General features: G+C 36.7%; 1 protein-coding gene across 2 annotated transcripts; it reads left to right on the top strand.

Annotated features, from left to right (window-relative positions):
• The first annotated feature begins 1,768 nt into the window (after positions 1-1,768).
• LOC128242814 (uncharacterized) lies at positions 1,769-25,182 on the top strand. Of its 2 annotated transcripts, XM_052960157.1 has the most exons (7): positions 1,769-1,888; positions 3,303-3,412; positions 4,666-4,872; positions 6,042-7,918; positions 13,447-13,625; positions 15,497-15,581; positions 18,174-25,182. In XM_052960157.1, the coding sequence occupies exons 2-7, from the start codon at positions 3,352-3,354 to the stop codon at positions 24,696-24,698; spliced, it is 8,934 nt and encodes a 2,977-aa protein (XP_052816117.1). In that variant the 5' UTR covers positions 1,769-1,888; positions 3,303-3,351; the 3' UTR covers positions 24,699-25,182. The 2 variants fall into 2 exon arrangements, with proteins under 2 accessions (XP_052816117.1, XP_052816116.1); XM_052960156.1 differs by lacking the exons at positions 1,769-1,888; positions 3,303-3,412; positions 4,666-4,872; positions 6,042-7,918 and adding exons at positions 7,932-12,042; positions 12,245-12,842.
• Positions 25,183-25,991: the final 809 nt, after the last annotated feature.

The raw sequence follows: 25,991 nt of genomic DNA, 5'->3' as shown, positions 1-25,991 counted from the left end.
CAAACTTTCCATATAAAATGTCGTGTTTATTCCCGAATTATTGGGTAAACGGCGACATTGTGGAGGAAACCAAATACATACCTGGAATCAATAATAACAGAGGTCATCTTGTACATATCCTTGTGAGAAATTAAAAACATATCAATATCTTGGTTACTTAAATAAAATTTCTCACCTCTCGTCTTGTTTACCACCATAAACCGGCGTGTTTCCACCATAAACCGGCGTGTTTCCACCATAAACCGGCGTCATTCCACAACTAACCGACGTTATTCCACCACTAACCGGCGCTGTTCCACCACTAACCGGCGTGTTTCCACCATAAACCGGCGTCATTCCACCACTAACCAACGATCATCCACCACTTCACCTCGTAACGATTGGACACTGTTTAAGGGTCACTTAATTAGAACATGTATTTGTGTGTGTTTCTAATAAGGTATGAATGGTTATATTTGTCGACGCTTTGTACAATATTCGGTTCTGTTATGTTCTGTTTGTTTACCGTCTACATGATGATGCTTAAGCAGTAAAGACATCATAGTAGAAAGCCGTTGGTTTTAATTTTGAAATATCATCTGCCACATAGGTTAGGCATCATTTAAGCCATTCTGATAGCAACCGGGGTCAAAAATGTTGATTATATTTGTCTGGGTTTTATATCGTTGCATTTGTATAAATGACTGTTCCTAACCAAACTCATATGTGCCTAATCGACACAAGTCGTCAGATTAGAAGCAGATTCGCTAACCACCTCGCTAACTGGACAACCTAAGGTCCAAGCACTGCTAAGTTTTCCAATCTTTATTCAACATAATTATTGTACTTTGTCTTTAGTCGGGTAAATAGTTGTGTTTTGGAGATAAAGAGAGTGAGACTTAGAGATGCGATGTTCCTAATGACTATTAAAAAAAGTAAATGAAATAACTTGAACTTGGCCGCGGCATTAATTCAACTCAGTCGATATTCCGTATCTAGGCATATAGTTAAATATTATGGTATATTTTGAAGGAAGAAAGCTTGCAAGGTCTAATTACCAAGTGCGAAATATACTAAGTATAAATTATTTTTAGATGTATTCACAATGTTAATATATAAAAAATAATATATAATTTGATATCATTGAATCGTCGGAGAAGAAAAAAAAACTAAAAGAAATACCGACAACTGATAATACTAAATTAGCTCCAGTTCATATTTGTTTTCACTCATATATTATAGCTCATTTCGAAGACAATAATGTATAGTTGTAATTCAAACCTCAAGACTAGTTTCCTGAGTAGAAATTACTGTTAATTTGTAATACTTATACAGTAGGTAGCCAGATTGTGTTCGTTTTAAAAAGCTCGAACACACGACCTATTGGTCGTTATTTATATTATTTTTATATGATTTATGTTTCGGAATATTAAAAAAAATGAAGACATTTTTTTAAAGTTAAACTATTCAAGACTGTGAGCAAGGACTGTAATAATATATATCTTTGATGTGAGTAAGTTTTGCCAAAAATGCTGCCGTTTTGACTCATGTGAAATAATACGATAGTTATTCCTGACCCAAAGTGTAGTTTAAGGCTCAATACGGTACACATAATTTAAATCCGTTTATGCAAACAATATTATTTACTATTATCAGAAGCCTGCCAAGTTCAAATATAATTCAAGTTTGATTGAATTGTGAAACATTAACATATTTATATATTTTATGAGCAATGTACACCATTGTCATTAGAAAACCGATGTCGTGTCCGCGATTTGCTCACGTGACTCTTTCCTACATCCGGGGACTTTCACCCAAACAACGCCATTTTCGCTGTTTTGGCTCCGCGAAACAAAGGGCGACGTTTCAAGATAATCTCTTTGATGTAAAGAAAGGAATCGATATAATGGTATATTAAGCGTCTATTTACTTCTAGAAATAGCTTTTGGGAGTGTACTATACGTGTATGTTCGTAAGTCAGACAGGTATTTTTCCCGCGTGTACACATTGATCTCGTAAGCCCATCGGACCAGGAACAGTTGAAATTACTCGGAATTTCTTTAAGAGTGCAATATTTATTTCGAGTGTTTTGGTGGTGTTTTATCTATTCCATTTGTAGGTTGTGTAAAGATTTTCCTGAGGGGCAATTCAAGGTATAGCTTATGGTTAGGTCAGTCGTAACTAGTGTGAAAGTGTTTTCTGCCTTTTTTCTGTGGCAGTCAATAGTTTTCAAGTCACTACTTGATGCCAATTGAAATAGATTTTTTTATCTAATTTGCCCCAGTTGTCTTTCTTGTTTGTTATTATTAATCATCTATCTAATAATTAAGTGGCAAAAGTCAATTTGTGGTCAAGTTCTTTGAACTTTTGCGATTTGTTTTTCATATACTCAAAAAAAATAAACGATTGTGTTTAACCCGGCTGCCAATGTAATCACGAAACACAAAAATAATTTACCATTTTGGTAAGCACTTACGTCTTTATACAAGCAAGCGCACATTCATGCGATCTGCTGCATAAAACACTTAATAGATCAATTAGCGATTTTATTTTAGCGACCAAAACAATGCATTTGTTGTCCATCAGCTTTCTGTGGGGTATTGATTTTCAGCCTTTTTGCAGCTGATCAGTGGACTGAAGAATGAAAATTGTGATGTTCCTTGGAGGAAACACAACTGAAACTTACTAATAACCTCCGTTTAAAATTAATAACCTCTGTTAAAAATCATTTGTTAAAAATCATTTTGTTTACATAACAATGGAAAGCGGTTCAGATGGCTACAGTAAATTGCTGTTATTGTATGATGTAAGCTTACCACAAGAATGCAGTCGTATGTGCATTTCAGAATGTGATTTTTGTTCTTGTTGAATACATTAAACCTGGTCTAAAACTATGTTACTTTTCAGATTTTATGACAATTACATAGTGACTGGTGCGAACACATGTTCAAAGTTCAGAGCTCATGGTTGAAGATGTTCTTGTTTCGTTTTCTTTGGAAAACTCCCAAAAACGTCACTTTATATTATTTCTCTACAAAATAATAATTATAAAATTATATGCTATTGATCATGCAAATGATGTCACAGGTTATGGTTCAAAATCATGTCAAATGTTGGCTGCAATTACAACATAAAATAAATGAATGTACTGTACTGTACGTTTTTTTCAATATGAATAAAAAATCCAGAATTACTTCTGAACAATTTTTATATGATTTTAATCTTGCCCCAACTTGTGTTAAATGAATAAAAAAAACATCTAAACTAACTTGGGCAGTGCACATGATTGTTATGTCATGCTTTATGTCAATTTAACTTTTCAGGCAGATCACAGATCGCATTGATTAGTGACCACCTAGCCGGAAAATAAGGATGGAGGGTGCTGGAGAAGGCCAGGCCATCAGTGCCGAGATGCTGCAGAGCATCCAGTCAGGTAACACTTATTATCAGTTATGCAAAATAATTCTCATTAAACATTTGGCAAAACTATTGGCAATTATGTGGTTTGATTTTGGACTCGCATACTCACAACATGAGAGTGAAATTTAGATATTGCAAGCGACTTTTGTCTAAGCTCACAAAACTCAGCAAGTAGATATTTATCTTCTCAGAACAAAAGTAGAAGTTTCTGAGCACTTGTTTATTTAACAAGGATGTTTGAGTACTGGATACATTGTATAAGTTGCGCACACACTGGTAATAGATGTAGGGGCACATGATGTAACAGTTCAGCTTTGTCATTGGCTGATTTGAACACACATCTCCTGGAATCCAGATTTTGGAGGTTAAACTAAGGACCATTATTTGCATGTATAGCAACCGATATGCGATTTATTTTTAATAACATAACATGCAGATAAAAAATTTAGATGACATTTTTAGCTTGACTATTTAAAGAATAAGGAGATCTATACTACTCACCCTGATGTCAGCGTCGGCATCACACCTTGGTTAGATAATACTTTTTTAGAATATAATGCAAATTATGGGCCTTTGTTATTTGACTTAGAAATTTTGGTTAAGGTTTTGCATATAGGCACACATAGGTTTATATATCAGAGTTTATTACCATGCTTCTGATACTAACGTCTATCATTTCTATGTGGCTGCCATTAAATGTATAACATGCTTTCCATGCACAGCTCTGATTTGTTTATGTTTCTCCATCAACTTAAAAATCATAGAGCCCGTAGATTAGAAAAGTTCAGTCTTTATGAAAGTGCAGTACACTATAGGCCTTGAGTTTCTGCAATACAATCTGCATTTTAGTCTTGCTTTTGTTTAACGTTTTAATAAATCTTAGTATCAGTGTTCTCAATAAGAACCAACTAAAGGCCAAAATAGACGGTTTAAACAGCAATTGGGCCGGTTCAAATCTGGAAAAATAAATGAATTTTAAGTAAAATAAGTAGTAGCTGGTCGGTTACTTTACTATTTGAGATAGTTCAACCGAAACTTATTGAGAACCCTGTTAGTAAACAGATACAGTCATTCACAAAAATATACAGATGTCTGAAGTTGAATAATTTTTTGATCACTTTGTGTTTTATTCTTCAATAGAATTTTTTTTTACCTCAATATATTTTACCAGACACAAGCTCCTGCAATATCAATGTTATTACAGCACCTCAGCAGACTGCAGGTTCTAAGTATGACATGATCATATATATCAGTTTACCATTACAGCTGTAGGTACGGGAGGCGTGATTGGCCAGGTCCAGGTGATCGAGACAGAGAACGGACCAATGACTGTGATCTTCATGGAGGAGGGAGCAGAAGGGGTGGGAGAGACTGTGGGCGGGACAACCCTGGGGATGGAGGGGGATATCCAGCAAGGGGAGGATGTTCAGTATACATACCAGGTCGTGGATGACAACACATTCACTACCACTGGTGAGTAAACAAATTACAAAACCAATTTTGTTATACAGTTATGTACTATAAGCTTAAACTATATGACAATTTATTCCATTATTGAAAATTAGTTGAAAATGGAACTTGTTTATGGAGAATAATACTATAATAGTTTTTGTAATATTTGGGGGAAAGAAAAAGATTGAGGTGTTGTCATAGTGTTTGTGTCATTGGTGGATATTTTTCTTGCCACACATCTGTGAAAAATATTGACATGAAATGCTATACATTACCGGCTATACATTACACATGCTCATTATAACAATTTGACATATGGAGCAAGCTCAATAAATCTGACTTAAATATTTGTTGAGCTTGGCCTATAAAAACGAATGACTGCAGGTGTTTTACAGCCTAGATTTTTTTATGCCTTGAAAGTGGGCATATTAAATTGCTGCGTTCATCTGTTTTTCCATGATCTGGCTGTAACTTTGTCATGCCTGAACAGATTTTACAATTACTTGGCACATGTGTTTTGTACTTCATGACTGCGTGTACCAGGCAAGACCCATGTCCCTTTTTCAATGGACAATGTCACAGTTGTTTATCATTATGTAATGGTTATTGGTGTCTGGGCTGTATCTTTGTTGTGCAAGGAGGGATTTTAAAAGGCACATGTATGTGTTCTTTAAATCCAAGATCTTGTCACATTTAAAACCCACATCCCTACCTCAAAGGTTAAGGTCACACTGAATGGTTTATCATTATATAGATTGCTGCATATATGCACATGGAGTATAGTAAGTTGTGTATGGGCTGTAAATTTGCTTGAGATATTTTTAAATGTCTTTTTGCACATGTTTGGTACATAAAGATGTCGTGTCAAGTGCAAGACCCGGGTCTCTACCTGCATAATCAATTGAACTTGATGACACTTGCATCGAAATTGTCATTGACTGACAGTTCCATCTTTTTTTCGAAAAGGCCCCTATGCGATTTTCAGTGTATAAACCAAGTATAAATGTTGCTCTGATTGCTTAGTGTATTTGGAAGGTATTCTTAGCCATATAGTTTTTGAACCTAGACTAACCCATACTTTTTCAGCAACCAGAAACAACATTAGGGCTTTATAGATCCCTTCATTGACTTGAGAAGTTTTAGTTATCAAGATTTAATGGAAAGTTGCAATGTGTAGTACTATATTACAGGTAACCTTCAGGACTCGACCCAGCAAAGCATCCTAGCAACTGAGACAGTCACTACAACAGACACAACATTCGCGCATGATCCGGTTGTGAGTCTGCAAAACAGCACTGACAACTCGCAGATAGCAGTGAGTGATGCAATGCAGACAATAGTGAGCAATCCCTCGCAGATAGTTGTAAGTGACAACTCTCAGATAGCAACAAGTGATGCTACACAAATAGTGGTGACTGATCCTTCACAGATAGCAGTTGGCGACACCACACAGATATCAGTGAGTGATGGAACTCAGATTAACGAAAACGACACATACTACATCACTGAGACGGGGGAATTGGTAAAGATCGACAGCTCTCTGCTAACTAATGCAGACCTACAGCAGCAGGAGACATACATCCAGACATCAACAGATTCATTTGGAAACCAGCAGCTGATCCTTCCTGAAGTTTCAGCTGTTTCTAGTAGTATCATGCAAACGCCAGTTATCCAGAGTCAGACGCTTATTCCTGAAACTGTCCAGAGTCAAACAATTATTCCTGAAACTGTTCATAGTCAGACTATTATTCCTGACACTGCACATAGTCAGACTATTATTCCTGAAACTGTCTATAGTCAGACTTTAATTCCTGAAACTGTCCACAGTCCGTCTATTATTCCTGGAACTACTATCATGACTTCGAGCCAAGAGGATGTTTTGACAGCCATTAAATTGTCTCAGAATAACTACTCCGCTGGAGCATCAAATGCAATCAATACGAGACCACTCACGACGTTCAGTAAAAATAAGCCTTTTGGCAGTGAAAAATCATTACAGACACTGAGAAACCCTTATGTGACTTTGCAGACAACAATTCCTACACAGACCATGGTGTTCCCAAAAGCAAATGTGAAACAGCCAGTTATAAATGTCAGGAAGTCTACTCCTATAGCTAGAACCCCTATCGCCGCTAGGACCCCAGAGACAGTTAATGTTAGGTACCAGCAGACAACAGGTTCAGGACTGTTTACATACAAAACTGTTAAAATAAACCCTCCGGGTGAACAAAAGACTAGGTTGACAGTGAACACGAAACCCCCACTTAGAACTCAGTCTCTGATTTCCCAGTCATACCTTGGTACCAAGAAGACCGAGCAGAAACCGCAGGCTAGGACCCATGTGCTGTCGCCGGCAACTACCATAAAATATGTGTCGAAACCAACTTCCACAGTTGTGAAACCTGTGACACCCAGACCTACAATGACCCAAGTGAGAGTCCAGCCACCTGGGTACAGAACGGTCCCAATTAAACAATCACCCCAAATTATGATGAAGCAATCCCAACAACAAGAACTGAAGAGTGCCACAGACTTACTGTCCAGTGCAATTCAAGAAGCTGACATGAAACTGCAAGAACAGAGAATCTCTCCAGAAACCACCCGAATTGTCCTGCCCACAGCAAGTGTAAATCAGTCCCGGCTTCCCACATCCCTCCTTCCCAGTCGGGCTGCTGGAAATGTAGCCACTTCTCTGATTCAACCAGCTGTGGAAGCACCAATGAAACCAGCAGATCAGGGGGATTTTTCAGATTCCGCCATGCTTACACTTGTGACGCAGGCTCTGGATTCTGGCTATCTAGCTGTCCCCTCTGAGCCTTCAAAGGTGTCCGAGATAACCACATCATCTACAGTTGTCCAATCCACAGTTGAAGCCATTCCAAAAGACATTAACCAGTTGCTAGATGAGCCCCCAGCTGTTGCTGTTCCAGTCTCAGAGTTTCTGGCTGATAATCTCGCTATGGATATTGATGAACAGTCAGCTGTTCAGAAGACAACTGAACTGGAGAATGAGGATGCTGCTCATGCTACAAAGTCTGGTGATAAACCCGCCAGTGAATCTGAAAAGGTAGACACTGATATTCAAATTGTTAAGGTAGATGATAGTGAAAATGTTGTTATTACTTTTGATGAAACTGACTTTGATAAAGTTAGTTGTTTAGAGTCTGAGACTGAAAGTGCAGATTCTGAAATAGTAGAAACTGCCAAAGGTAAGCGAAATCTTAAGATGATTATGAAAGCAAATTTAACATATTCTTCAAATCAAAATACAGATAGAATTTCAAAAAAGTTTTGGCCAGTTACATTTGAAATTGATGAAAGTTCTGATGAGATTGGTGATGATGAAAATGCTATTGTGATAGATTCTGATAATACTCCTGAAACATCAGTGAGAGATGAATTAGGACCTCAGATTAGGACACATGATTTGTCTTCAGCAACTACCGTTAAAAATGTTTCTAAACCACTGCTCAGTAGATCTATTATTGAAAGTAAGTTTAAACCATCAGAAAGTAGGTCTAAAACTCCAAAAAAGATTAAGGATAAGTTACATATAAAAAGAAATTCAAAACCAAGTAGGAGTAAATCAAAAACACATGTTGATGCCAGTATAGATGATAAGAACATTCAGAAAATAATAGATGGTGCAATTTTAGAACTTGAAACAGTAAAGACATTAACGCTTACCCATGATGTGAATAGTAGCCAGGTTGGAGGACGGTCCAAGATACCATCAATAATGGATGCCTTGAGAGTGTCGAAGGTTTTTCAACCTAGAGTTCTTGTTGAAAAGCTTCCAGTGCCTAAACCAAATGTTGTGAAAGAAAGTGGTAAAAAAGATCCAAATTTGTATTCAAAAGCAGAAATGAATGTTGAAGCTGTTGTAAATAAACGCTCAATGCCAAGCACCATTAAACATATTGTGCAACCAACAGTATTTGTATTAAACCACCCAGCTCACACAATGAGCAAAAACAAAGGTGAGGTTGATACAAGTGTTGTTGAGAGAAAAACTGATAGTGTAGGTCCAAGATCAGAGCCAAGAATGGTAATTCACTATTCAACTACTGACACAAGTGATTCTGGAAAATTCAAAGTAGTACCAAGATTTCTTGTGAAAAATATTGCAAAAGCTCCTTCACATGCACCTGAAGCACATGTTGATGTTAGTGATCATGAAAGAAATGCTGAAAGAATTATGGAAACTGAGATTTTTGATCTGGATTCACAAAACAATGTCTTTGATTTTCATGATGTTGACAAACAAATCAAGGAAGAAATTGTAAAAGATTACACTTTAAACATGTCTGGTAGCATACAACCAAAAGTTATCACGAGACTTCCAAAGTCTGATCTGAACAAAAGACAGAATGGTATTAATATATCTGGGAGAAACTCTCAGAGGAAAGATGATACTGTTGATAGAAATTTAGATATAGGAAACAAAAAAGATGCATGTCATAGCAAACCAAACACATCCACAATAAGTGCAGACTTTATATCTGGTGTGACAGGAGTGACATCTAATAAGCTGCAGCCCAAAGTTGTTGTGAGTAGGCTAAGTAGGAAAATGATTAATGAGTTAAAATCTGAAAAGAAACAAATGAAAAAGAAGTTATCAACCATTGACCAACAGAAATTGAAGGAAAAGCTTGACAAAAAATTTGCCGAGATGGCTGAGGTGGAAGTCAATAGACAATTAATAAATATCAAAAGGATAAGAAGTGCAGTGGATCAAGAAACTTGTGTTTACTGCTCTCTGTGTGATATAAAGTTCAAACATACTGATGATTACACTGATCATGTGGCTAAAACCCATCATATCAAAAGACTCTACCAGTGTATGCTGTGTCAAGACTGTTTTCAAAGTAAAGTGTACTTCGACCTGCATATGCGCTCTGAACACAAAAAGATTGTCATGAAATGTCCAAGTTGTGAGCAGTCTTTCTACCAAATGTGTGACTTAACAAGACATTACACTTTCTGTAAAAAACAGGCATCACCTCAAAATGTCATTGTAACATCCCTGAATTTGAACGCTCTGAAATCTCTGCAAAGTAAAGATGGCAGGAAAGAAGTTAAGTCTGAGCCAACAGACAACATTTTTGGGAAACCTAGAATCGTTTTTAAGTATAATTGCTCAAATTGTAATGCTTCATGTGATTCCGTACAAGAGCTGTATGTGCATATGAAGCAAGAACTCGAAATGACGTATCGAGAGCAAGCCAAGAACAATGACAAGAGTCAAAAGAAATCTGAAAATATGAAGGATAAGGATAGATACAAATGTGATAAATGTGACAGAATGTTTAAAAACAAAGGCATTTATGATAAACACATGACTGCCCACAAAGGCTTAAAACCTTTCAAATGCCCAAAATGTATTTATTCATTTGCGAAGAAGAGTAGCCTTACATACCATGTATCTGTGTGTGGAACTGAAAAAGAAAACAAACGACTAAAATGGATGAAAAGATTTGATGTCAGGGGACAAAGAAAAGTTTTCAGAATAGGGCCATTCAAATGTGAAATTTGCACTGCATCATTTTTCAGGAAAACGAATTTCATGAGGCACAGAAAAATAAAGCACAAGTTGTTCTTTGAGAGGAAAGCTTCAACCAAGGAGAATGACAAAGGGTTTTCGGTGAGACTTGTTGATCAAAAAGAAATGAAGGGTTTGTCATTCAAGGAAAATAAATATGCTCGTCATAAAACGCAGTGCAGAATATGTGGACAACAATTTCCAAATGAAAATGCTTTAAGAAAACATAGGTTTCTTGCTCATTACAAAGAAGGACGTTTTTCCTGTGATACTTGTCAAAAAAGATTTTTAACTGATGCAAGTCTAAAGAAACATGTACAAACAAAGAAAGACAAATGGAAATGTGACATTGAAAATTGTTGTGCAGTCTTTTGTGAGCCAAGCAAACTGACTGTCCACACTTATTCGCACATCAGTGCCTATCAGTATGAGTGCTCATGTAGACGACGTTTTGAAAAAAAATGGGACTTCTATCACCATGTTAGAACAGATAAATGTAGGGTAGACTCTAAAACCCAGGAAGAAGTTGACAAGTTTTACTTTGAAGGTACTAATATTAAAGACACTCTTGTTGTTCCTCCAAAAGATGCCCAGTACTATGTGATGAAAGAAGAAAATGACACCGATGGGAGTAAGGCTCCATACAGTTGTTTTTTATGTAAAAGACAGTTCAAGACTCCCTTGCTAGTAAAAAAGCACATTAGGAAAAGGCATTCTGGAAAATTCAAGCCAAAGAAATTTCTATGTGATAAGTGTGACTTCACTTCAGACTTTAACCATTTGTTTAACAAACACTTGCAGAGACATACAGCAAAGTACCCATGCTTTCTCTGTAAATGTTCATTTGAAGATAGATTTGCATTTGAAATGCATCTGAAATTTCACTTCAAAGATAAGTTTGAATGTAGCTATTGCTCCGAAATGTTTTCCTCAAAGAAAGCTTGTTTTATGCACATTCTGCTAGATCATTCTAAGGAGGAAAGAAAGTTGAAAGTAAAAGAGGAGACTGACCCCAAGATCGCAAGAGAAAAAGGTGTAAATAAACACGAGAACATAGAGGAAAGTAGAGTTTCTGAAGTAAAGGAATGTCTAGGAAATTCAGATGAAAATCATTTTAAGGAAATTGAAGATGAAAATGTGATCCAGTCTGTAAGTCTGTTGGGTTTTCCAACAGAATTGGGTTGCAAGCCAGATACAGATGAACAGTATCAGCTTGGGTACATGTTAAGCATACCAGAAATGTGTGCTCCTTCATCAGATCAGGAACTTTTGAACAATAGTATCGAGGAAATGCTTGTTGAAACAACTGAATCAAATATTGATAATGAAGTGGAAAACCATGAGGTTTACATTGATAATGCTGAAGGTAGAGGAATTGATACCGCTCAATCTGAGTCAGAAGTTGTTACTAATGAAGATACTTTCAAGGATGACCAAGGACTTGAAAACGAATTTGAGGATGATATTGAGCAGAAACCACAGATTGGTTCAGACTCTAATGAAGAGTTTATGGCTGCAGTTAATGTCGAAAACCCTGAGGGTGGCATCCAAGCAATCTATGAGGAAGACATGGGCAGGGAGGATCTATGTACAGTCGAGGAATTGAAGAATGGCACCAGAAAAATATACAAGGCACCACATGAGAATGTGTAAGCTAACCACTTGCTTATAAATGTAATTTTCCGCCTGAACAGTTGCTTTTTTCTTACAAGGGAAATTTATGTCCAAGAAATATTTCATTGTCTGAAATGAAGGATTCTTTAATTTGACGCTTGTAAAAATGGTGTAGATAACATTTTAATGCTAGTTTTGACAAACAATGTGTTTAATAGAACATTTTTTATCTTCAAGGCTTAAAAATGCTGTGGGTCAGCCCAAACAGCTGGATCTGGATGTGGATATTGAAGGGCCTTTCTTTGAGTTTCGCCTTCCTGTGCCATTGCTTGCAGAAAACTTAAAGCCGCTATGGAGAATGTACTGTTGCAACCTCTGTGAAAATAAGTATGAAATGAAAGACGACTTGACGAAACATTTCAAGAGCTGGCACACAGCAAAACGAACTTGCTTGGAATGCCAAATTAAGATATGTTCACCATTACTGCTTACACACATGTTCAACACTCATTTAGCGAGAAAACCTTATGTCTGCCCATTTTGTTTAAAGACATTTCTGAAATCAAATCGATATTGGCACCACGTGCAGAAATATCATGGACGCTGTCATTCTTGTAACCAGTGCGAGAAGAAATTCTTCAAAATTGGGGATTTGAACTGGCATATACATTATACACATGTGAAAAAAATGTTCTGCTCGACTTGTGGGAAAATATTCACGGACAGAAACATGCATATTGACCATCTATACAATGTTCATGGCAGAAAAATATTCAAATCATTCCACACGAGACTGAAAAAATCGTGGGCACCAAAAAAGAGATATAAATTGAAGGTGTGTTTAGAGATTAAAGCAACTGGCATCAACATGTGAAAGCAAGTAAAATACAGATTAACCTGTATGTTTATTGAGAATGAAAAAAGTCAGAACAAAATTTAGGCGCTTAAATAGGTTAATATAAAAATACAATAATCTCCAAACATGGTAAAACAAAACAAAAGCATTAGTAAAGTATAGTAGTGTACTTTGAATGGTAAGTAGTGTTGAAGTGAACACAACGGCAGAAGCTATGAAAATGCAGGTTGACCTGTATCAATTTTCATGTGTTGTTGTCAAATTTAAATATGAAAGTAAATTTTTTGAGAACATTTTCACTCAAATCATTTTTGAACTCCTCTGACATTATTAACAAGTCGTCTTTAAATTCATTTTTATAAAAGCTCTTGTATTCGGTTAAATCCAATTTTTTAATCAATGTGTAGATGACTTGTTTTTGGAAGAGCCTAAATTGTTTTTATTAAGTTTAAATGATACTGTTTTGGTTACAAATAATTTGAATTTGAATCATTGAAACAGTTATTATGCTGCTGTATATCACATGTGTCTCAAAGTAGTTTGACAATTCTTAATGTTGACTATCATATTGGTCTGTTAACAGAAAGATGAGCAGAAAGCAGAGACCAAGACGGCGAAGATTTCCATGGTGGTGGCTTCGACCTCCAAAGAGGATTTACCAGTTGCTATGGAAACAGACGAGCCCACAACCTCCGCCACTCAGACACCTGCCCCTGAGCCTGGCACCAGTAATTCACCAGCGACAAAATTTAAGACTATTGAGTGAGTTTCTAAAATAATTCACAGCTAGTAGTCTAGGGCCTGTTTCAATATACACCTTAAAATACAACCTACATTTACAGGCAATGCAGTTGCAATCAGTAATTACTAAGCTTTATCATTAAGAATTCCAACTTTCACGGGTGTTTGAAGGTACGCCCACTGCGACTCGTGCAATACATGATCCCTGCATCAGTTTTGCGTTGACAATGTGTCAGCCAATGAGGTTTTATATTGTAAATCAGGTATGTGACCCGAATTAAAATCTTAATGATTAAGAAGTGCTAGTTTGCTTCAATCACTCCACTCATTCTTAATCATTAAGATTTTAATTCATCTTACTATCACTTAGTCAATCTCAGTAGTATATTGTGATTATCTTAGTGTCATTTTTAGCTCGACTATTCGAAGAATATGAAGAGCTATACTACTCAACCAAGCATCGGCGTCACACCTTGGTTAAGGTTTTGCATGTAAGCAACTTTTATTAAGTCATTATCTCAGTAAATACATCATGTATTGCATTGAAACTTTAAATATGTATTCCAAACTATCTAACCTACTAAATTAATGAAGTTAGACAACAATAATTTGAATATAATGCAAACAATTGGCCTTTCTTATTTGACTTAGAAATTCTGGTTAAGGTTTTGCATGTAAGCACACATACGTTAATTTCTCAGCAACTACTTGATCTATTACATTAAGACTGTATACAATGGTACTCAACCATCCAACCTACGTAATTAACCAAGTAAGATAACTCTTGTTTGCATTTAATGCTAATAATGGGCCTTTATTATTTGACTTAGAAATTCTGGTTAAGGTTTTGCATGTGAGCACACATAGGGTAATATCTCAGCAACTAATTGATGTATTGCATTGAGACTTAATACAATGGTACTCAGCCATCCAATCTACTTAAATAACCAAGTAAGATATCTCTAGTTTGCATTGAATTCAAATTATGGCCCCCTTTTTTACTGGACATTGAAATTCAAATACATCATGTATTGCATTGAAACTTTATACACAGGCTCCCAACCATTCAACCTTCTTAATTAATCAGGAAAGATAACTCTTATCTTGCATATTTTATAATTTTTGCCCCTTTATTATGCGGCTTAGAAATTATGGTTAAAGTTTTGCATGTTAGCACACATAGGTTAATATCTCAGCAACTACTTCATGTATTGCATTGAGACTTAATGCAATGGTACTCAACCACCCAACCTACTTGAATATCCAAGTTAGATAACTGTATTTTGCAAATAATGGCCCTTTATTATTGGACTTAGAAATTCTGGATTAAATTTTGCATGTAACCACATTTATGATAATATCTCAGCAAATACATCATGTATTGCATTGAAATCTAATCTAAGCTTACAGTGATCCATATTTCGCCAAAACTTTTCAATCCTTACACAGAAAAGCGGTGGAATAGTCGAGCGCGCTGTGACAGCTCTTGTTGTAATTCTGCTATATATTTGATTTGTTCCTTAAGTTGCTTAATAACCAGTTTTCAAAATAAAAACAAAGTTGAGGAAATGTGTGCGCTTGTGTCACTGAGTTCTTGATGGTGGTGGTGTTAGTAGTTTATACTTTGGGCCCGGCATTAGCACATTGAAGTGTCCCAGAGTGACAGTTCATCCACCACACACCTATCCTGGGAGGTTAACCAGTACTAGGTGCCTTCACCTCTTCAAGGAACTGACAACGTCTGTACATACCAATCACAACAGAAGAGACCTGCTCCGCCCGGGAATCAAACCCGGGTTGTCCGATTCAAAGTCCAACGCTCTACCAAATGAGCTAACTGGGCGGACGACAGTTCATTCACCTGTTTTATCCTATAAGCTTATGTGTTACAGTGTACCTGACTCAGATGTGACGATTGAGCTGTATGCAGATGGCACCCTGGTGACCAAGGACAAGTCCGGCACAAATTACAGCAGGGTAAGTACATGGTACAAGATTGGTAGTATTAGCTATTGGATAAACAAGCCTAAATCCTTGTACTGGTGCTTGCCATGATTTTTTTTTATTAAGCCCTGCTATTTAAAACACAGAATTTGAGCAAGCCCAGAAAGCATTTTACCAGTGCAGAGCTTACAGGCTTGTGCTAATTTTGACCACTGGAATTGCAAGGTCCCTCACTCTAGCATAAATAAGGGTTGAGCTATGCCCCTTTGTCTGCAAACTGCAATAAAACAATGGTAATATGAGTGTTGGCATCTGTTGGTGATGCTCTTGTCCATTTATTAAGTACATTTTGTATTCCTGCACCTTAACCTACTTACTCGAGGTCTAAGTTACAAAACTAGTTCTATTGTTTGATGATTGCATTTTTCGTCTGGTCCATACCTCAAATATCTTGTTCAACATTGATAAAATAATGAGGGATGAAACGATACCAAGAATATTGATACAATACTGACATATACAGTCACTGATACATATTGATACATAAGTCTAGTGTATCGATGCAAGTTAGTCGAATATCATACTAACATCATACTTAAAGGGGCTATACTCCGTATGATGAAATAGTGAAAAAAGAAAATTGTCGAAAACTGACATAAACTTGGTATCGATGTGTACAATGCATTGAAACTTACTAACTGAAGTACCACACAGTTTACAATTAATTGATTTTTTCGCAGTTTTTTCGTATTTTTCCATTAAAAAAGATTACTAGGTATGTCTACCTAGTAGAATTCATTCCTTATGCGTGATTGGCTAGTCGATGTTATCACGTGATATTACCAAGTTAGGTATATAGCTTAGATATTCCAACCGTTCATGGTAAGCCTTCGTAGCACAGTGAATACAACACTGGTCTGCAATTTTGGCGACACTTGTTCGAACATGGTCTCCGACTCAATTTTATTTTTACTTTTTGATAATTTATTTTACAATTATGATATCAAAGAGTAAAACATTTTATCATATAATTGTCCTTAGATTTGACACAGAAAAACTTTTTTTGGTGCCAATCTGGTGTACAGTCCCTTTAAGAATACAGTTTCAAAATACAGATATAAAACAATCCCTTAGGTGTGCCTTTAGCTCTACTGGCCAAATTTCTCCCCATATTTGGTGTTCTGAAGCACTAGAAATCAGTGTCATTTCGCGTGCGAAATTGGTCATTTGTCCAAATAATATATAGGAAATTTATTAGTCTCTGACATCGATTGTGACTGCCAGTAGAGCATAGACCCAACAAACAAGGGTCTCTTATTTGTCTTCAGCCTTAGTCTGTATATATGTAAAATGTAACTGTAAGACTTTGGTTTTACAATTACTTGTTTATTTAAAAAAAATGGGTAAAATTCGCTTTACAATACTGACAGATAATATTGCAAAAGTTATGAGTTTTGAAAAGAAAATGGCTATAAAAATTATGACAATTTTTATTCCTCTAGTGTTTTTTTAAGTTGAATTTAAGTTTCGTTATCTGATAGAGATGATCATGTTGGTGAGTAGTTTAATAGATCAGCATCGTATCACGTGATAATGGTATCGTCTCATTCCTAGAATTTATCTGTCATGTTAGAATTTGAAATTAATGTCAATATGAAATAAACAGTAGTACGGTTTAAAAGTTTAAAGAAGACATAATTTAGTTAATGATTTTTATGCCAAAACTGTGAAGTCAAAATCAAGCTTACACTTTGTTTCAAATCAGACTCTATTTTAGTTTAAAGCTGCACTCTCAGTGATTGACCATTTTGACAACTTTAATTTATTGTTTTGAAATGAGCCAAATTTTGTGTAAATGACAGAAATAGGGTGATATAAGACTGCTGATAAAATATAAGGTCGCAGTTTTTAATAACTATGCTCGAAATTTGATGTTTTATAGCTAAAAGCGTTACTTTGGCTTAAAGTAAAATTAAAACTTTGTTAGCTTTCAAAACAATCTAGATCTGTTCTGTTATGTGTTATTCTAAATGACTGATTTGAAAATACTGATCAATACCAAAATCTGCTGATTCTGAGACAAAAAATTAAAAAGTTGTCAAATTGGTCAATCTGTGAGATAGCAGCTTTAAAATCTTTTGTTAGTTTTTGAATTTTTTTTATAAAAACAAAAATTGTCATAGCCAAGGTCTTGTCATAAAATTAAATCTTTAATGCGAGTTGTTTTTTTTTGTCACCATTTTGGGAATGGGTCTTTCTGATTGGGGGAAAACGTATTTTTGACTAAAATTGGGAATTCCACTTTTGCCTAGAAATGAACAGGAATGCTTGAAAAATAAAACACAGAAAAGATAAAAGAATGTGATCAATTTGCTTCTTTAAGAATATGCTATATAATTGCTGTACAAAAACACGGTTAAGGAGTCGAAAGAAATTGGGAGTTTTCGTTTCCTGGAAAACATTAATATGTTTAAGCAATTGGAATTGAGCTGAACTTTGTTCTGAAAGTGGTCAGAAAAAACTACACCGGATGCTGGCTTGCTCTCATCAATTTTATTGTAATTATTGAGGGTTAATATTAAAGAAAAAAACATGATGATATAACTATGTTTTGTGTGGTTGCAGGTGAAGCTGGAGGACCTAGGACTAAACAAGGAGATGCTATCTGGGAACACAGACATCGAGCTGCTAATTGTGCAGGGAGATGGGAAGGAGGTCCGTGCCTGCATCAACACCAGCATTCTTGAGAATGCCGAGCCCTCAGACAATCCGGAGAGTGACAGTAACAACAAGCAGACTGCGACTGTGGTGGAGGGGGGAATACACAATGTCCCTAAGGAGTCACTCACCGGCAATGCTCTTAGGCCTTATAAGTGCTCTATGTGTCCAAGGACTTTTAAATTTTACAGGACTTTTAGATGCCATGAGGTTGTACATACTAAGGAGGTTACTTATACATGTCATATGTGTAAAAGAGTTTTTGCAAGGGAAACAAATCTGGCTTCCCATCTTGAGTTGCACCAGAAGAAAGCAGCTATGGGGATCACTGAAGTTAAGGAAAAGTTGAGCAAAGATAAAAAGAAAGTACTGAAAGAACCTAAGCTGGAGATGAAAGAATGGAAATGTGGCGATTGTGATGAGGTTTTCATTGAGCACAAGGAATTAAAGTACCATAGAAGGAAAGTACATTGTTCTAAAGGTCCTAAGCAAATCTGCCCACATTGTGACAAGACATTTTCCACAGAGAGTGCCTTCCAGAAGCATACATCTGTACATACTGGTCCATTTGTCTGCCCTGTCTGTCATGAAAGGAATGAAGAGATTGTCGATCATATGAAGCACATGGGAGACAAGCATCAAGATAAGACCTTAACCTGCACAATATGTGACAAAGTGGTGCTTAGCAAGCCAGACCTGTACCAGCATGTTACAGTCAGGCATGAGAAAGAACCTGAAGAGAAACTGCAATCAATGTATGACCTTCTGTACCAGGAATGTCAAATCTGTCAAGAGAAATTCTTGAAGAAGAATGATCTTGCCAATCACATGGATACGGTACATGAGGAGGAAAAATCAGAGGTTTGTTTCTTCTGCGACAAAAGCTTCATTAAGAAGGCACAGCTTAACACCCACATTGGAATGCAGCACAAAACAATGGCTGTCTATGAATGCAGAAAGTGCCTTGAAGACGTGGCAAAGAAAGATCTGTACAATCACGGAAAGGTCCAACATCTGCCACCATACAATTGTAATGAATGTAAGACTGAGTATGAGTCTAGGAATGAGATGGAGCAACATCAGTTTGAAGAGCATGATGGTGGATTCTCCTGCAAGAAATGTGACGTGAAGTTTACTTACTCCCATGAGCTGAGAACCCACTACAAGAATCACGAGCCTGGATCCCAGCCATTCCTCTGTGATGAATGTGGTGAAGGATTTGAAATCAAACCCCTGCTGAAGACTCACGTTCTGCAGCAACACTTCAAGAATAATCACTCAGAAATGCTGAAGCATCATCCTGAAATGAGTGGCGTCAACAATGCTATAACCTGTCTCATATGCGGAGAATTTAATTTTGATTTCAAAATGGTGTTTGCAAAGCATATGAGAGATGATCACTTCAATGGTGATTTAGAGCTTGCTTACACAGTCTTTCCATGGTTAAAAGCCAACTTCCCACCCCCAGGAGATCCACCTACCTGCGACACTTGTGGAAGGGAATTCCTCACTTTGCCAGCTTTGAAAGCCCACATGAAGGATCATGAACCAAGCAAGACATACAGTAAAAAGCCAGCAGCAACTCCTAAGAAAGCTGCTTCTGATGAAGAAAATGAGTATGAAGAAGAGCAAGTGGATTTTACCCATATTGAGCCGAGGGAGACTGAAAAGGCTCATAAGTGTGAGTTTTGTGATGAAAGTTTTACACGGAAAGTATCTCTGAAGAAGCACATTAAGTCTAGACACAAGAAAGGTACAACTAAGGCAGCCATTGGAAAGCTAGAAGAAAGGGAAGAAGAGATAGACAATGAACTTGAAAATGAATTGACTGAAGATGTGGCAGAAACGATTGATTCAGAGGTTTCCAAGAGTCCAAGAAAGAAAGTGAAACTGAATTTTTGTCAGATCTGTGAAGAGATGTTCAAGACCATGGAAGAACTTATATCTCATGTGAAGTCTGTCCATGAAGATAATGATGACAAACCAGAGGATCTTGAGGTTAATCCAGTCTCGTATGATCTTGAAAAGAAGGCATGTCTGCTCTGCAGCACACCCTCAAACATGAAGAATTTCTTTTCTCGATATGGTGTTAGGAGACACATGAGAAACTGTCATGGCATAACGATCGAAGATGATGATTCTGTGGATACACCCAAATCAAGTGAAAAGAAAAAGAAACCAGCAAAAGACAAAATATCGACCAGTCTGTTCAATAAGAAAGATACACCCAAGTCTCAGTTGAAGAAACCCAAATCTAAGAAGCCATTAGGAAAAGGTGCCATGAATATTTCAATCAATACTGATATGGATAGCACAGCTGATGAAATGGATTATGAAGAGACCAATGATATATCTGCTTTCCTTGGAAAGAATTTTAACCTTGGAAAGGCTGTTCAAGGAATGATAAGTGATGAGATGGAAAGAGACGCTCGAGAGTGTAAAGAATGTAACGAAAGCTTCAGTTGTTTGGATACATTGAAAAAGCATAAGATCTTACACGAGATGAAGAAAAATCCCTATCTTAAATTGGATGAAGAAATATTGGGTAAAATTTATGCTTGTAAACAGTGTAAAAACATGTACTCCAATGCTCTGAGCCTTATACACCATAATAGGTCTAAACATGATGGCGATCATGAAGAAGAAATACTATCCTATGTTGATGAAGTAGATGGAATACTCAAGAAAATTAAAGAAATCCAAGAGCAGAACAAGGGTAAAACTTCAAAGGCAAAGAAAAGAAAGATGTCTTTACCGGAGTCAGATGCAAGTTCACGTGCGAAGAAAAGAGAGAAACTCGATATTGCAACTGAACCGGAAAGCATGACAAGTCCTCCTCAGTTCAGCAAAACTGGAAGACGGATTACTAAGTCTAGAAAGCTGGTGGAGCAGTTTAGTTGTTATAAGTGTAACAAGTCGTTTGATATGGAAAGAAGTTTAAAAAATCACATCAAATTGGCCCATGATGCGAAAGAATCGCCAATCAAAGCTCAATCATCTCCTGTATCTGGCTATGAATGCTCGAAATGTAATAGAGTATTTGATGAAATGGTAAACCTGCGACGTCATACGCTGATGAAACACAAAGAACGATGGGAAGCCACAGGTTTGAAATCGGAAAACAGTGCTTCAGCACAGGTGAGCACAAGCACCATGATTTATGAATGTGACGTCTGTAACCAGAAATTCTCTGTATTGTCCGCATTGCGCCACCATATGATATCTGTTCATGATGAAGATGATGAAGGAGATGTAAAGGTCAAAGAAGAAGCTCTAGCCTGTACCATCTGTTCACAGGAGTTTGCCTCACAGCACACACTGAAAATCCATATGAGAAAACATACTGGCGAAAAGCCGCATACATGCTGTGTATGTTCCAACAGTTTTATCTCTAAATTCAAACTCCACTTGCATTTGAAAAAGATCCATGCAAAACTCTGGATGAAGAAGGTCCACTGTAAAACTTGCTTTGCCCTTTTCGATAATGAGAAGGCAATGTTGAAACACAAAGATGAGCACAATAGAAGAGATGAGGAGGAAGATATTTCAGACTCTGGGTCATTGCAGCACAAATGCAAGGAGTGTGGTAAGTCCTTCAAATGGAAGAAAAATCTTGATTCCCATATGAAGTTTTTCCACGAGGAAACGTCAACGAAGACATGTGGAGTGTGCAACAAAGTTTTTCCGAATAATAAACTCATAGAGGAGCACATGAAAACCCACAGTAACAATTGCAATTATTGTGGAAAACATTACACATCTGAGAATGTCTTGAAGACTCATGAGTCTCAGTGTCGAAGCAAAAAAACTAGTGAAGGGAAGATGACTTGTGACATTTGTAAGAAGAATTTTGCTAGTAAAGCCAAGCTTCTAGAGCACATGCTTAATCATACTTCTATAAAATCTGCCAAATGTGACCACTGTCTGGAGTCTTTTAAAGATGAGTCAAGCTTGAAATCTCATAAATGTAAAGCAAAGAAGACAACAAAGCAATCTGGAACAAAAACTGAATCGAAAAAGGACAAATTGCCTACCAATAAAAAGGGTCTGAAGAAAATGCCTTCAAAGTTTGCCTGCGGGAAATGCGGCAAGAAGTTTTCCAAGTTGTACCAAGTAAGAGACCACAAAAGGTTAGTTCATAAAATCAGTGTGTCGGACAAAAGTAGCTCAATTCAAACAAGGCGATCATCAGCTGAAGCAGAAAGTACATCAAAATATGGAATGCGAACAGCATCAGAGCGTAAAGCAAGTGCAGGAAATCAAGACACTGATGATAATGTGAAAACAACATCAAAGCAATATACACCAAGTACACCACAAGCTTCAAGTTCTGAAATGAAGACATCATCAAAAAATGTCACAAGCTCCTCAAAGTTAACACCAAAACCTTCAGGAGTAAAAACACCAAAAACATCTGGAACTCCACAACAGAAAGGTTCGTCAAAAGCTGCTGGAAAGACTCCAAAACCCATTGGAAAAGCTACACTAACTCCTAAAGGAACTGGACAGGGCACAAAATCCAAGAAAGAGGCACAGACTGTAACTAGCTCTTCTTCTAAATCAATTGAAAAATCTGGTGAAGAAGTTCACAAAGTAGCTGTTTGTCCAATCTGCTCAAAGACTTTGAAGATGAAACGGTACTTGAGAGATCATTTGAAGAATGTTCACAAAATTGCTTCTGAGAAAATCAATGAAACTATTGAGAAGGCGAAAACAAAGAGAGTGAAATGCCTTTATTGCAGAGAATGCCACAAGATGTTTTGGAGTAATTCACTGTATGAAGAGCATATAAGACAAATGCACCCAGATAAAGCTGCTCTTGAACTAGACAAACAGGTAATGGAACAGCTGATTAAAACTGAAGTCAGAAGTCCTCCAGTACCTACATTAATGGAAGGAGATGCATCTGATGTGCAGTACAAATGTGAATTTTGCACTTCTATAATGTGGACAAAGGACAGTTTTGATGACCATATAATCGAGTTCCATCCTGAGCATGTGGTCGAATATGGAATTCCTCAGGAGGCCCTGTCAAAATCTATGGATGAAAACAGTGATGAAGACCCAAGTAATACACTGGATGTTGAGGTGTACCAAGGTCTAACATGTGAACAATTGTCCACTCAGCCAGTGGTAAGATTGCAGAAGATGCCAGCTTCACCAAGCAAAAAAGCGCAAAACTTGGAGGTAAAAGAAAAGGGTGAAGATATGGGAGCAGAAGAACATGCTGGAAAAGGTATTGAGAAACTTACTAAAGGTCAAGATGCTTCCTCAGAGGATTCCAATGGTAGTGTCAATGATACTGATATACAGAAGGAGTCAAACAGAACGTCAGAAAACGAGAATTCTTCAGATACAAAAACAATGACTGAGTGTGACAAAGAACAAACCTATGATGTTGATGAAATACAGAGACAAGCTATGGAGACAGAAATGCCTGCTGTTGACTATTACGAGTTTGAATCAAACAAAGATGGGGAAATAAATACATCCACAGTCAGCACTGAAAATGCTACTCCAGACGCAGGAACTGACACTTGTGAAAAGAGTGTAACTAGTCCAGACAAGGACACCCCTCAGTTACCTGATGATGGAGATAGCCAGCAAGAAGGACAGAAAGATGTGACGTTGAAGAAAGAGTGTCCAGAGAGTGATGATGTTGAACATGTAGATTCAAAAGAAGATGACTCTGAACCATGTATTGATGATGTAAAGAAAGATGATGAAATAACTACAGATAGTCCTGTTGATAAGAACATATTTGCTGTAGACCAAACAACAACAAATTCTACAAGTGAAGTGGGTCATGACAGTATAGAACAAACTAAAGATAAAGGAAATGATGAAGACGTTAACCAGGAATATGAAGCAGAAAAGGGTGATATGGTAAGCGTGGAAATCAATAAGGAAGCAATGGAAAATGGAAGTCCCATTTTGGAACTATTTGTTAAAACTGAAAGTGAAATTAGACCTGACATTGTAGATGACATGAGCATTGTACCAAACTTTGGACAATATAGTGAAATTACAGACCTGCCAATAAGTGGTGGGCAAGAGACTGGTCAAACAGACGAAGGCAATCAGGATGATCCAATCATAGAGCCAGCGTTACAAAAACCGGATTCGCCCGTGACTGAGTCTGAACAACCCAGTCTGGTTTCTATAGAGGAAGACATTCCTGCACAATATGGCGGGACAGTAGGAGTAGCTGAAACAAACAAGATGAATGTCTTAGATTCTCTTGAATCGGCTGGTGTGAATTATAATAGTTTTGAACAACACGTTGAATATAAAGCTGTATCGGAACAAGACACTGGGCGAATTAATGAACAAAACGATGTGAATATACCACACAATGAAACACAAGGCACCGATATACAGGGTGTTCTAACAGGAGAGTTGAGTGATTATGAACCAATGGACTTTGAGTAATAAGACAATAAGCAGTTGTATGATTCTGTCCTAATGCAAACGTTAACTAAGAAATTTACATTTTTAGATAAAAACATCAATTTCACGTGTTTATTATCGTTTTAAACTCTGATAAACTTTGAATTATTTTGTATTTATTTTAATGATTACTAGAATCTTGAATTATATTGGTTAATGTGAATCTATATATATATTGATTTGATTGCTTGGCATACTTTTATTACGGTTTTATATATTATTTCTGTTAAACCTAACCAGTTGCATTTGTTAATCTTTGTTATGAAGTGTTTCTAAATTATGTCAAAATAAGATTGTCTCTTACTGTAATCGTAAAATAATGTCCACCATAAAGACAAATACAGCTTATTGATAGTCATAACATGTTCTCATGTAATTTTGCTGAAATGATGTATGTTTTATTCGCGTTTTCATCCAATTGTGTTCATTATAACGACATTCATGTGTAAATAAAGATTGTACAGAGCTAGTTTTATAGTTTGATTGTTTAACCTTCATGCCCGATTTTCTCGAAGTCAATCTTGAGTCCTGATAAGCGAAGCACCTTATTTTCGTTTGGGTATAACTTGTATATTATTCTCCTTTTCGAATAATTTTGATTGTTTTAATGGATTCATTTTATGACAATCTTAGACTTTTTTTATTTTATGAAGAAAACAAAATCACACGTTATTTGATTCAATCCTCTTAATTTTCGAGAAATTTGGGCTGCCAAAGCTTAGTTAATCAAGAACATTAAACCTGTTATCGGACATAGTGCGTCGACAGCATAGTCTTGATGAGACTAGCAGTCACATTTTTTTCTACCAAATGTTTATGGAACTTGGTCAGAGTTTGCAAGTCCGGTCAAAAAGGCCCTCGCTATTTTGAATGTTTGAAAAGCAATACTTGAGAATAAGCTTGATGAATGAATATTATGTTTGCCTCAGAAATCTATGTCAAGTTCGAGTCTAGGTCACTAGGTTAATTGTTCAGAAAACCACAGGGCAAAATCCATACAAGTATTTCTATTCACTCTAGCGTATGTGTATCTACAAAGTTGAGCCTTTAGGTCAAGTTTGAGAATCGAAAAAAAACAAATCACTGTCAAATGAAAAACACAACAGGAAAATGTCTTACGAAATAGTGAACGTCTGGTATAGATCATGTCTCAGTAGAATGTAACCCACTACTAAGTCGAATGTTTAGACCCGAATATGGGATTCCAGAGATCGATCGAGGGTCTTCCTGACTCTTTCGTTAGTTCCCAATTTTTAAAGAGCAAGTCGACTTATT

This window comes from Mya arenaria, chromosome 8 (assembly GCF_026914265.1).
Source record: "Mya arenaria isolate MELC-2E11 chromosome 8, ASM2691426v1".
Classification (NCBI taxonomy): Eukaryota; Metazoa; Mollusca; class Bivalvia; order Myida; family Myidae; genus Mya; species Mya arenaria.
This window is presented reverse-complemented; position numbering and strand designations above follow the sequence as displayed.